Here is a 13,613-nt window from a genome sequence, read left to right on the forward strand (position 1 = left end):
GCAGGTCATCATCTAAACAGGGGTGGGAGCGGGGAGACACACACACACACACACACACAACCCTCTTTCTTCCCTCCAACCCACCCGTGGTGAGAAAGAACCAAACACCATAAACCTTTCAAGCAGGGGTGGAAGGGAGGTAGGGGTGGTCAGCATTTCACATAAATAAAGGAAAATTGGAAGTGAGGTGATGAGATCTAGCAAATTGGGAAGCATTTTACAAAATGGAAGACACACCCCTTACTTCTTTTTAGATTTGCTTTTTGCAGCTGTGAATCCCCCCCCCCCCCAAAGGCAGAAATTTTGAAAAAGGGTTGGGGAGGAAAAAGATAGAAGGAAAACATTGGAAAGAAATGGATTCTACTGTGTTATTTCCAAAACAATAAACTTTTAATGCTAAAGCAGTTATATAACCAAAAAGCTGTACAGAGTTTGTCTGGATTTTGTTTGTTTGTTAGAAAACAAAATTTCTTCTTTTTTTGTGGGGTTTTTGTTTTGTTTTTTTCCTCATAAATATGTTTCCGTTTCCGGCACTTCTCTCAATAATTAAATTACAATTGATAAATATGGCATCATGGATATGTATTTACAAAAAAAAAAGTTATTACAAAAAGGCAACTGTTTATACTAAACCGCCATGAGCTGAGTGAAATTAAGATTACATTTCCCCCTCCTGAAAAACATACTGAAGAACACCCCTGGCCCATTCTCAAATCAGATGAAATACATTCACAAGTGTAATGTTTTAGAGAGTGAGAAAAAGGTAGGAGAAAAAGAGACAGAAAGACAGAGAAAGAGAGAGAGAAAGAAAGATTTCAAGACAATACAGGACTTTGGCAAGTTTTAAGACTGTGGTTGTTGTTTTTTCTTATTATTTTTAATAATCACAACTAAGGCCAAGGGGAAAAGTCAGTTTTTTGTTTTTCAAAATCCAACCCCTCCAAAAAAGAGAGAGAGAGAGAGAGAGAGAGGAGGGGGTATATATCTATTGGAAGTTAAATCATAAAGTGTAAAAGTCAGTTCGTTGTTTTTCAACATCCCACCCCAAAAAGGAGTGGGTATATATCTATTGGAAGTATATATTTACAAAAGGCAAGAATGTTGGGAAATAAAGGGAGTGGTATTGAAAGGTGAGTTGGAAGAGGGATTTAAAAAAAGAAAAAAAGAAATAACCATCAATGCAGAAAAATCCTGAGAAAAATAGAGACAAAGTCCAGCCTCCGGCTTTTGGATAGGGTTAAAAAAAAAATCACACCCTTGCCACCACTTGTTTGTTGTTGTTGCTGCTGCTGCTACTGTATTTGTTCCTCCTTCATTTTTATTTTATTTTTATTTTATTTTTTGTCCTGCAAACTCCAATGACAGGCCAAAGATGAATCCGGTGTCCTTTGATGTCAACAGGAATGCTTTTGGTACAGTCTGGTTAGTCTGGGTTTTGTTGTTGATTTTGTGGGGGAGGAGAGGAGTTGAATTTGTCCTCATCAGACATACCACTCATTAAAGTTGGGGGGCAGTTCTTGGTTGTGGCTGGGGTTGGCGGTCTGAACAGCTGCTGCTGGTGGTTTGCTGGAGTCCTTGCTGCTGGCAGCCACAACGGCTGGTGGGGTGGAGGACTCGTAGCCAGAACTAGCCGCCGGAGAGGATTCCGACCCTTGGCTCTCATGGACCTGAAAAAAGAAGGCAGAGACAATTGCCACAAGTCCAAGAGCAAGGAACTCTCTTCTTTTTTGCCAGTGGACAGTAGGGGAGAGTTGATTTACAGTGAGCCACCAATCAGTGTGTGTGTGTGTGTGTGTGTGTGTGTGTGTGTGTGTAACTCATTATCTAGCTATTTGTTTATTTTTAGAAAATTACTGGATAAGTGGAAAATATGGCCAACCTGCCAAGCTGATCCCATAATTAAATATGGGATGGAAAGGGTAATTTCTGGAAGAAATCCCCAACAACAACACCTTCTATAAAAACAGAAACAGGATAGCACATTATTAGATGAGCACACTATACTGGAAATCAGAGCACTGTTTTATACCTAGTGGCTTCAAGCACTACTGTTCGCTATAAGTGATTTTTAAAAAAGATTTTATATTTCAGGAGCAGATTATATATGTATATGCACTTAATATTTTAAATATGTGTGGATGGATATCAGATGACTCTGCACTCCGTTCCAACCCCCCACACGCTCACAAACTCAGCGGCCAAATTTACTCATTCATAAACCAGGATTGGAAGCTTAGCAACTATACATGATGAAATGTTATTTAACAAGGGAGAACAAACCAGGCACTTGAGACAAATTGCTCCTTGTGCAAGATGGCCCCCTCTCTGGCCAAGCCAAAGCTTTTTGAAAATTACAAAATAAAAAATAAAAATTTAAAAACAGCATGCGCAATTCCTTTTATTTTCATTTCACTGAGGCAATCATTACTTGAAAGCCCAGGGAAGAGCCTTCTACTTTTTCACCAGCAGAATAGCCAGGGTTCTTTTCAATATGGAAATGTATCAAACTGGAAGGTTATACATACAGAAAAACACTCCATGGGTGTATATGTCCAGACACACAAAATCAGCATATGGGCATAGGATTATGCATAAAATATACATACATGTATAACTATATAGATTGATACATGTGTAATTAATTACATACATAATATAAACGCACATGAAGGCACGTGCATATATAGTTCCAATTACATAAGCCGATGGGCAAACATAAATAACTATAGAACTATATTATGTATTTTGTACACATGTATAATATAAATAGGTATGCATTCAGGAATAATACAGATGCTCTCAAACACACAAATTAATAAATAATTGATTAATTGATAAGCATATATAACTATAAACCACACACACACGTGACTTTTATTTACATCTATAAAAACAGAAACAGAAATGCAGATGTGTCTGTCAACATTCACTCTATATGCCCACACACTACATGAGAGCGGGGGAAGAGGGTGGTCAGATCTCACCAAATTAAGGGAGCCATGGCAAAAGCAAGGTCCCCAGGAGGAATCCTTTACCTTCATGTGCTTCCTTAAGGAGCTGGGGTGGGTGTAGGACTTGTCGCAGACTTTGCAGATGTATGGCTTGTCTGATGTGTGGACGTGCATGTGCTTCTTTCGGTCGCTGCTGTTTGCAAAACGCCGGTCACAGCCTTCAAACTCACACTTAAAGGGCTTCTCTCCTGCAAGTAAAAAATAATAAATAACCAGAGATTGGGCCACTTGTTTCGTAAAGAAGAGACACGGTAGCAGGATGGAGGTACAGATTGGTTTAGGGCTTTTCCCCACTAACTCCCCACTCCCTTTCTCTCTTATCACACACAAGCACACCTTTTCTGCCTGCAGCAAAACTTTCTTCTTTTTCTTTGCAGCTTTTGGGCTCCCTGCTGCTCCTCTGCCTGAACTCTCTTGCTCTTTGTACACAGACAGGTTTCTGAATTTTAATTTTTTTTTAAAGTAGGAGAGAGCAAGGAGGAGCCAAGGGCTTTGGGCTGGTGAAGGGACACCAGACAGTTCTGAGACAACAGAGTTTTGAAACTTTGCAGTTCAATTAAAGGACCCTTTTGTAGCTTTTAATTTCTGCCTTTGAAATGCTACGGGCTTTCCTTAAGCTGGCTGTTAAAAATGAGATGAGAATTGGATGCTTAGATTATTTGGGGCAGGAAGAAAAGGAGGGGAGGGGAGAGAGAGAAAGCGGAGAAGAAAACTCCCCTGAAGATAAATTGTGGAGATCCAGACAGTTTTATAAGATGTACTCTAGAAGGCAATAATGTGTGTTGGATTGCTGTTTCCGTCTAATTCTACGCTAGTTTTTTTTGTAAAGGACAGAACCGTTTATTTCTCTTTTTCCATGTTTTTTTTTTTTTAAAAAAGAATGCTTTGGACAAAAAGTATCAGTGATTTAATTAGAAGATGTGCCAATCAAGGCATTAAGAGAGCGGGCGAGAGCGGAAGTAACCGAAAATTAGATTGCATTAGCATTTGTATGGTTTCCTCAACAGGATGTCTGAGGAGAGCTCAGTCTCTTTCTCTTTCTCGCAAAAAGCAACACACACAGCTCCAATGATTTTTGTTTCCCTCGCATTACATCCAGAGGGAGAGAACTCCATGAGAGGGACGAATGCGGGGGGGGGGGCGTATACAGGGGTGGCTAAAGAGTTGCAGATGAAAAGAAAGCTTCTGAAATATCATCTTCAGAAGTAAAAGGGAAGTTTTAAAAAAAATCAGTCAGGAGTTATTTCTCTTCTCGTTTGAAATCGACAAAGAACCTCCGTGAAACTGACTTTCACCGCGTAGGGGTGAAAAGAGTATTTTAAACGCCTAAACAGAAATAGGCAAAAGCAAACCACTCGTTTTATATTGTTTCTGATTATTTCTACCCCACCTTCCCCAAGCTCTGATCCTTCAGACCTCCAGAGCCATACAGAGCAACCTTTTGGCGCGCTCTGCTTTTTTAAAAAAAAATATCTACCCAGAACAAAACCAAAATTATTAAAAATAAGAATCTGGGGTTTTAATTTTGTTGTCTTCTGCTCAGGATTATTGCTGGTTAGATAGATGCATACAACTGTATTGGTGGGTATATATTGTTGGATATATATATATATACATATATACATACATGTCCAAGGGTGGTGTGCCAAGGGTGTGCCTCGCCTTACCTGTGTGCGTCCTCTTGTGGATCTTGAGGTTCTCCGACCTGGCGAAGATCTTCCCGCAGCCGGGAAAGGGACACGGGAAGGGCTTCTCGCCGGTGTGCACGCGGATGTGGTTGACGAGTTTGTATTTCGCTTTGAAGGACTTGCCCTCGCGGGGACATTCCTCCCAGTAGCAGATGTGGTTGTTCTGCTCAGGGCCTCCGACGTGCTCCATGGTGACGTGGGTGACCAGTTCGTGCATGGTGCTGAAAGTCCGGTCGCAGCTCTTTTTGGGTCGGCTCAGCGGAGGCTGGTGAGGCTGCTGTTGCTGATGCGGAGGAGCCGGAGGCTGCGACAGCTCCTCGATCCATTTGCAGGAGAGCTCCTGTTTGATGGGCTGCCGCATGTAGCGGAAAAAGGCTCCCGCGCCGTGGTGGTGGTGACGGTGGTGAGCCGCGGCGGCGGCGGCGGCCGCCACGTTCATGCCCCCCATGTTCACATTCATGGGGCTGTAGTTGTGGAACTGAGCCGGGCCCCCATAAGGGTCCGCGCGGGGGCTGGAGACTCCTCGGTACGTCTCCGGCCTCCCGAAAAAGTCCCCCCGCAAGCCCAGGTGCATCTGCCCGTTCTCCACGTGCCCGGTCGGGGAGGTGTGGCTGGGGTTCTGATCGTGCAAACTCGGGAACAGCAAGTAGCCACCAGGGCTGTCCGGGATGCCCGGAGGAGCGTGGAGCCCGCTGGGCGCATTGCCGCCGAAGAGGCCGTGCTGAGCTGCAGCCGCAGCCGCGGATCCCCCTCCTCCGCCACCGCCGCCGCCGGCGGGGGAATCCCCGAGCGCGGATCCCCCGCGGTTGCGGAAGAGAAAGTCCCGCGTGGAGTTGAAAGCGGCCGCGGCGGCCGCGGCGGCATAAGAGGAAGGCACCTGGCCGGCGTGGTGAGGGTGAGGCGGGTGCGGAGGGTGGCGGTGATGGTGATGGTGATGGTGCGGGTAGCCCGACGCTTGCGGCGTGAAAGCAGAGCCTTGTCCCGACGCCAGCTCGTGGGGCGCTGGGCTTATTTTAAAGGACGAGTCCCCGAAGGGGTGGTTGAGCCCCATGGCCGCAGCGGCGGCGGCAGCGGCAGCGGCATCGCGGTTCGCCACGTCGTGCGGGTGGTGGCACGGCGCTCCGAAGCCCCCGACTCCCAGCGCGGGGAACTGAGGCCCGCCGTCTAACAACATGGTCATAGTCCGCCTTGAGAGATGCAGCAGAAGCAGAAGGAAGAGGAACCGCGGGGAAGATGAAGAGGACGAGGCGGCCCCACGACGGCGATCTCCTCCCGCGTCTCCTTTTCGCCCCCTTTCCTGCCCCCCTCCCCAACTTCCAAATAACAACAACACGAGCTCTCCAAAGCTTCCGATCTCCCCCTTCTCTCTCTCTCTCTCCCCTCCCCACTACTAGCTCAGCCCCACACAATGGAGAGACAGGCAGGAGGGCTCGCGCGCCAGCCCCACGAATGCCGCATTCACACGCGCTCCAAACCTTTCAGAAATAAGCGGGTGGGGGGTTGGAGAGAAGAAGAGAGGGGGGTAGAGAAAACAACAACTGAACAACACCCGCTCCCCAAAAAACAGTCCCCCCAAACCCCACCCACTAGCCCTAAAGGGCTACGAACGTAGGCACCCCCTCTGTTCCCCCCCCCCACAGACTCGCACACACAACCCCTGGGGGGATCCCCGCTGCCTCTTTCCCCTCCTGCCTTCCAGGAGGGCGCCCTCCACTCCAACTGAGCGACGTCCTTGCACTGGCTAAAGTCAGGCGCTCCTCCCTTCCTAACACATATGGAGAGGGGGGGGGGAGAAAGAAAAAAGAGAGGGAGAGGAAGGGCGAGGGACGCTGAGAGGGAGAATACCCAACTCCGAGAGGCAGCTTCCCTGCCAGCCAATGGGGAACCGCCTGGCTAGCCGTCACCTGACCCCCAGCTGGCCTGCCCATTGGACCAAACCCGCCTGATTGACAGCGTTTAACATTGAATATGGCAGCTGCGTTTAAGCCCTGCGCTCTGATTGGCCCGGCTGGGTTTAGTGAGGCGCAGGTAAGGTTAAAGGGTGTCCGCCAACCCCCAAATGTTTTGTTTACTGGAGATGCAACGGGGGGCTTTTGCGGGGGAGCAGAGAAGAGGGCTTGGGGGTGGAGATGATGGTCCTGGGTTTAGGGGCAAATTACTTGTGCATCATTCTTACCCAGCCCAAAGCAGAAAGGGGGGGGGGGAGAGAAAGGATGACGCTCTGCGTGTATAGTCCGATTCCATCAACCGCTGCGCCGTTAATATTTAGGAAGAAAATTCCAAATCCTTTGAAGCTGTCCCTGCATTGCCCCCACCACGCGCATTTGCCCCTTATAGGACTCCCTTTGCTTCCCTTCAGCCCTCGCCAATTCCGTTTGTTTTCTGTAACAATCCCTCGAAAGCACTGTAGCAGCACACTTCTCTTGAAAAATAAAATAAAATAATAACAAGAAAAATCTTTAAAGAAAAGGATGGAGGAAAACCGGAGTGGGGGTGGGGGGGAGATGAACTTGCAGAGATGAAAAACTTAAAAGACAGGGCAAGATGCTTCCAAAGACGTCAGAACTCCCCATATTTTCGTGCCTCGGGGCAGGCATGGCAGCGAGACCGACGAGGAAAGACGCGGATCTATCCCCGACGGCACCGCGTTCAAAGCGGGGACTCTTTAAACCTGAGATGATTTTAATAATGATGATCATAATCACAGCAACGACAAGAAACAGATTTTAAAAGTAATGATGATGTTGATGGCGTAAGGAAGGACACACACACACTCCCAAGAAAACCGTGCTTGAGAAAATTGTTTTTAAAACGACAAAAATCCTCCGTTTGTTTATCTTTTTCCTTATTGCACATGTCCAAAGCGACTTTCGGAGTAAAATCTGTTCGCATGTGTAGAATGTATATATAGATAGATTTTTCATTTTGTTTATATTTTTACTACGAATCATTTGAGTCTTTCTTTATTCATCGTCCCCAGCCACCCCCACCTCATCTTCCCGCTCGAAGTGGAAGAAGAAACTTCAAAATCTTTGGGGGGGGGTGAGGGGGAGCATAAGAAAGAAGGAGGGAGATGAGGAAGAGTTGAAACATCTGAAAGACAAGGCAACGTGTCTGTGGTTTAGGGTCCCTGGTTCTCTGCTTATGGCTCTCCAAGGCAAATATATACACATCTTTTCTTTCGAGCAGAGAACGTATAATGTTATCCCGAAACCTGAAGCTAGCGGATCAAAGGCACGCTTGGTATTTATTTATTTATCTGTTAATTTATTTGCAACGCAACGTTTTAATGTTGGGAAGTGACGGTCCTCTGTGGAAGCCGGGCTTCACCCCTTTCATTTTCCCAACCCCCCGCTCGCGTCCCACCGTCCTTCAAGTCTCAATAAATCCACTCATTTTCTCGTTCTGGAAAGCATTTGCAAAGAACGATGGGGGGGAAGCAAGTGTGGAAAGAAAAGGGCTCGGAAAGAGAGATGCCAGTAATTGTAATATCCTGAGATTCGCCGAGCCCCGAAGTCTCTCCATTGAAGGCCCCTCACAGGATTTGCCGCCGCCTCTCCGCAGGAAACATACAATCTGATCAAGTTCAGAAGCGCGTTGAGAAGAAGGAGAAGAAGAAGAAGGGAAGGGGGGAGTGCTTCAAACAGCGCTTTTATAAAATACAGTCCCCTTTTCACGTCCTCCCCCCCACACCCAACACCAACCCTCAGAAAGGGGGGGAGAGACTTCACATTCTTTATTTTAGGGGTCTGGCCAAAAGGAGACAGAATGAGCGACCTGAAGACAGACTCAGACAGGAGGGATTGTTTTTCTACATATATATTGTTTTTCTACACACACACATACATACACCCACCCACCCACCTATAAAACTTAGTCACTGGAGTTCACATCCTACCAATCCCCAAAGCCCCCCTCCCTCCAGAGCAGCCCAGGAAGGTGAGTCTGTTGCTTTCAGAAATCGCTGCCGATTTGCTTTATTACTTTACTGACCAACTTACCTATCTACCTACCGAACTACTTATTACCAATCCTTTCTTCTCTTCTGAAGACAGAAAATGCAAGGGGGCGGTGGCGAAAGGCTTTGTTTTTCTCTCTTCCTGGGAGGGGATGTTTGTTTGGGAAGGGAAAGTTTTGGGGTTTCGCCTCCTTCCTATTAGAAGTTTCACTCGAACGGGGCAGTGTGTGTGTGTGTGTGTGTGTGTGTGTGTGTGTGTGTGTGTGTGTGTGTGGTTGCTGTTGTTATTATTCATCCATTATAAAAATGACTAAAATGACCTCTTCATTCTCTGGGCCTCCGTGATGCTCGTCTGGTATGGGAAGGAGAACTGCCGGGGGGGGGGCGTGGACAGGGCTGGAGGAAAATTGGGCCACGGGATGCACTACGAAGGCGCACAGAATCCCGGAGAATTTGGGGTTTCCCACGAAGCAAACGCGGGCCTCTTATGGCCACACAAGGGGGTCTGGCTCGGCAGAGATGACTCGGTGGATCCTCAAGGTCATGGAAGGAATCGAGTTGGCTCACCAAACACACAGATCTACGCGCGCGCACTCCTCCCCCCACCCCCGCGTACTTTTTATTTTATTTCAAGCGGAGTGTCCTTCTCTAAAAACCACTTTTCCCCCTGCCCTCTAGTTTTTCATCCTCCTTGTCACCACCAGCTTGACACTGTCCCAAGCGGTCGCTCTACCTGATCCCGGGGCCTGCCTTGCGAGGCCCTCGATCAGATAATTAATTACCTCCAGCACGTGTTCTGTTGTCTCTATAACAAAAAAAAGAGGCGTAATTCAATTAGATCATCAACGGAGTCTTGGGTTAGGGAATGTCTGTGAAGCCGCGTCGTGGGGCACGCTGGGGCGAATGACCTTTGCTAGGGCAAAAGGCCTCACGTGTTGGCCTGGTGGCCCATTGTCTTTGGCTGGCTGGGGTGATGTAGAACAAGTTGGGACTTCGGGCCGCTTCGAGAGCAACTTTAACTTGGGCACTGAAGCCCCAAATCTTTCTTTCTTTCTTTACGCGAATCTAACAGATACATTTCTTCAGATATGGGTTATATATAGACCCTGAACCTTCAAAAGCATAGTCCTTTTATTTTATTTTTAAAGGGGGGGTTAACCCCATTCCTATATTTTCTATGACCAAGTTACAAGGGAAGATGTAAAAATCAGATTAAAATTTCGAATTTATTTTCTCCATTGCGTCATGGTTACCCTAATATATCCGAGAAGGGTGGGGTATTGGTGGCGGGTGGAGGAGAAGGAAAATCCGAATTAGTCCTTTTGCAGAGGGGAAAGCGAAAGACACCTTTGTGCGCGCTAGAAAGGCGACCTCGCCGAATATCTTGATTTATTCTGCGAGGAGGAAGTGCAAAGAAATCGTGATTTCTTTTGGGAGGAGAAACGTTTCCCTGAGAAGAAAGGAGAGGGTGTGTTTCAAAAGACGGCGGAAATAAATCGTAGCTTTAAACAAGGGACCGCGGTCCTTTCGAACTATTTTATTGCTTAAGAAGAGGAGAGGGGAGGCGTGGGGTGGGTGGGAAAGGGGGAGGAGACAGATTTGACATAGTGGAGTCACTACAAGTAGATTAGGCAACATAAATTAACCTATAAATCTTTTTATATATACATTTCACCCCTCGGCAGCGACTGTGTGACTGGGGAAATAATATACGAGCAGACAAGAGCAGTTGGAAGTAGTTTACCTAGGCTTGGGAAGAAAGTGCGTTTTCACCACCCCGCCCCCTAACCTCTTTTAAAGAGCAGCGCGTATTATGTAACACGCACCACGATAGGTTTCTAAAGCAAAACTCTGGATGTTGACTGTAAAATGAAATCTGTCCTCGTTTCTCTCTCTCTCTACACACCCCTCACCAATTAAAACCCAAAGTGGTTTGCTTTTACAAATGTGCTCGATTGTATGTGCTACTTTCCTACTCAGTATCTGTCTGTCTGCCTGCCCCCCCCCCCTCTCTCTGCAGCCAAAATAAATCCGTCTTTAAGTCCTGATTTCAGTGGGGAAATTAAGCACGTGCTTCCCGTTTTAAAGATCGCAGGGAGTTGTACGTGTTTAACCTGGCTGGATCATGTTTCGCAATTAGGTAGATGCTTGTTTAGTATTAGTTGGTTAATTAGTAAGGTATTTTGTGAATTGGTTGGTTACCTGGCCACGTATTTACCACCCTTTCTAGATCTCTTCATGCATCTATTCATGGGTGCAATCTTCGCAACTGCATCATTGAGTGGGGAGAGGATATTTGTATGTGTTTGTGTATTGTGACTGTGTGTCTGTGTGTGCGTTACACGATCCGATTTCTACGACCTAGACACCCTTATAAGGGTTTTAAAAATGCACACAGAGACCACCACCACACTTTTAAAAATGTGTTGAGAAGATGGGGAGAAGTGGAGAAAAATAAAAGAAGAAAAATAAGAAGACAGCGCGCCCGTGAGTTATTTACTCTTAAACAACAGAAACCAGAGTCTAGCTCGTTTCTTTGACTGAAGTGGACTTGATATCCCATTTTTTTCACCCCCTTAAGAGAGACCTCTGCCTCTCTCCCATTTCTCCTGTTTAATCCCAGAAAGTGATATATTACACATTTAGAAGGTGGTATGAATAGTGAGATCCGCTTCTCCCGTTTCCTTAGTGTCTCAGAGGTCTCTCTCTCTCCCCCCCTCTCTCTCTCTCCAAAAAGAGGCAAGAATGTTAATAACTTAATAACTTTCCGAGAAAAAAGAAGAATAAATATTGTAAAAATTTTCATCATTTAAAACCTTTCTGCTGATTTAATTTCCCCTTAGAACACATCTTAAAACATTTTTAAAAGAGCAGGGAAAATATTCGTTCTTCTCAAATTCGCTTTCTAGCCGAGTTCTTCTAGCAATTTAACTTCGGGGGACTTTACAGGTGAAATTCCCAGTTATTGATCTGCCCAGGACGTCATCTCCAAGCCCCAGGCTGCTTTCCCAATAAACTAACAACCCTGTCCAACCCCCAGTGCAAAAGTTGGGTAGAATAACTGCAAAGCACCAATCATAACCTCTCCAAAATGTGTCCAATGTTTTTAATCAGCTCGCAGGCCAAAAGGCGTCGGCTAATAAACGTTCGAGGAAGTAGTCTATTCGCCTGCCATAAACATGTACGCGATTCCGGCGTAATTAAATGCAAACCACAAAGCGAACGAGACGTTTTCATTGTAGCGCTCAGTCAGAGCAAAAGGAATCACGTGTACATTTGAACTTCAGAGATCTGAGCTGGGATAAACAAGTCTGAACTCTGACAAAGAAAAAAAATAGAGGGGGTGCAGTGGGATGGGGAAGGAGGTGGGGTGAGATATCAAAGTGCTAATAGAATCGAGGAAAGAGTTTGGGAGCACAGAAAGGGGGCAAGAAACCGCTCGGTTAGCATTTGGGGTGTCAGTCTGGAGCGTCGACCCTCAGTTTACTGCAATGTATTTAATGGCACATCTAAAATTGGGGCGTGGGGGTGGTCCGTGGAAATCAGGCGCCCTATAGGCCCCGTGCTATGGGACAATATCCTACAGAAGCGAGGCAAAAATGAAAAGGCAGAGCTGAATGAATGGCTGGTCCTTGGAAAGAAATAATGAAACCAACAGGAGTAACTTTGCAAAGGTGTTTGGTTTTTTATTTTTGGTCTTTGGTGGTTAATTTAGACTCCTGGGCAACATTTTAAATATTGGTTGGATGGGAGCGTGAAAGAATGATTTACTTATCTTCAAGATATCTATTCCGGATAAAGAGAGCCTTTCACTCTTAAGAGTCATCCAGGCACCTTCACTCCAAGATCATAAACACGATTATTTAACAAACAAAGAAAGAAAGAAACAAAAACCACGTCCCATTTATGGATCCAACTAGACTATCTGCACTCCACACCCATGTGACACGTAGCAAAATGCTCAAGGAAAGGGATCAAAACTCGATCGCTTTGATGTCCACATTAAACTGATATAGTCAAGGGTTTGTAAGACGCTTTCAGACATTTTATGAAAGAAGGGAATAAAATAGGTGGCAGATAGATCACAGGTACCCATATTTGCCAATTTCTATCACATACAAGTTTCACGCTGTCTATTGTTGCTTAGGACACAAAAGTCTTATTAGAATACGTATGTAGACGCCAGCGGATCAACTATCATGCAATCGCTGGAAATTTGTCCTATATTTGATATATGAATTCCTGTCTTTATATTCTATCTCTCCATCTCTTCTTTTAAGAGAAGAGTAGGATGTACGGCTGTGAGGGTTAAAGGACAGACAAACAGAGAAACATGTCACAGATAAGCTTCGCATATATGGTTTGGGCATCCATGCTGTCCTTTTGATCATCTCAGTTGAGAAGCCCGATCTTATGTGCTAAAGCACCAAATACGTCTAGAACAAGAATCACTACGAAAAATGACAACACATTTTGCCAAATCTGTCTCCTCCGTCCATTTGTGGGGGCCGGAGAGGGGGAGATGTCCTTGTTGTTTGAAAAATCCGTGCAGACCCTCTCTTCGGCTCCCTTCCTTTCTCTTTCCCAACTCTGGTCCACCATCATCCCACACAAATTCAGATGCCAGGCTTGCTAAGGTGCGGGTTCAGACGTACCATTATTGCTTTGAGGTTCCACCAATGGCACCAGTGTCAAAACATGTGAACATGATTTTGGCTGCGAGCCTCCTTAGAAAGAAAAAGGCAAATGGAAGTGTTTGCGTGAAGATCACTTCAACTTCCGTCATTGACAGTATTTCCAATAAAATAGCTTTTAATAATTTTATTTTTTGATTGATGTTTCCGTTTTTTACATCGGTTAAATCCTGGTATTCGGAGGGTTAAGTAGCACGTGGGAAAGGCTGACTGTAGCATTTGCATCTTAGAGAATGGAAGGGGGCATCGCATTAATGCCCCT

At 45.8% G+C, this 13,613-nt stretch overlaps 1 protein-coding gene across 1 annotated transcript; it reads right to left on the reverse strand.

Moving 5' to 3' along the window:
• Window positions 1-371: 371 nt before the first annotated feature.
• ZIC3 (Zic family member 3) lies at window positions 372-6,952 on the reverse strand. The gene is made up of 3 exons (XM_083722927.1): window positions 4,679-6,952; window positions 3,036-3,199; window positions 372-1,667 (listed from the first exon to the last, which is right to left on the reverse strand). Exons 1-3 carry the CDS (start codon window positions 5,877-5,879, stop codon window positions 1,482-1,484), a joined length of 1,551 nt encoding a protein of 516 aa, XP_083579053.1. The 5' UTR covers window positions 5,880-6,952; the 3' UTR covers window positions 372-1,481.
• Window positions 6,953-13,613: the final 6,661 nt, after the last annotated feature.

The sequence above is a fragment of the Podarcis gaigeae genome (assembly GCF_964106915.1).
Source record: "Podarcis gaigeae genome assembly, chromosome: Z".
Lineage (NCBI taxonomy): Eukaryota > Metazoa > Chordata > Lepidosauria > Squamata > Lacertidae > Podarcis > Podarcis gaigeae.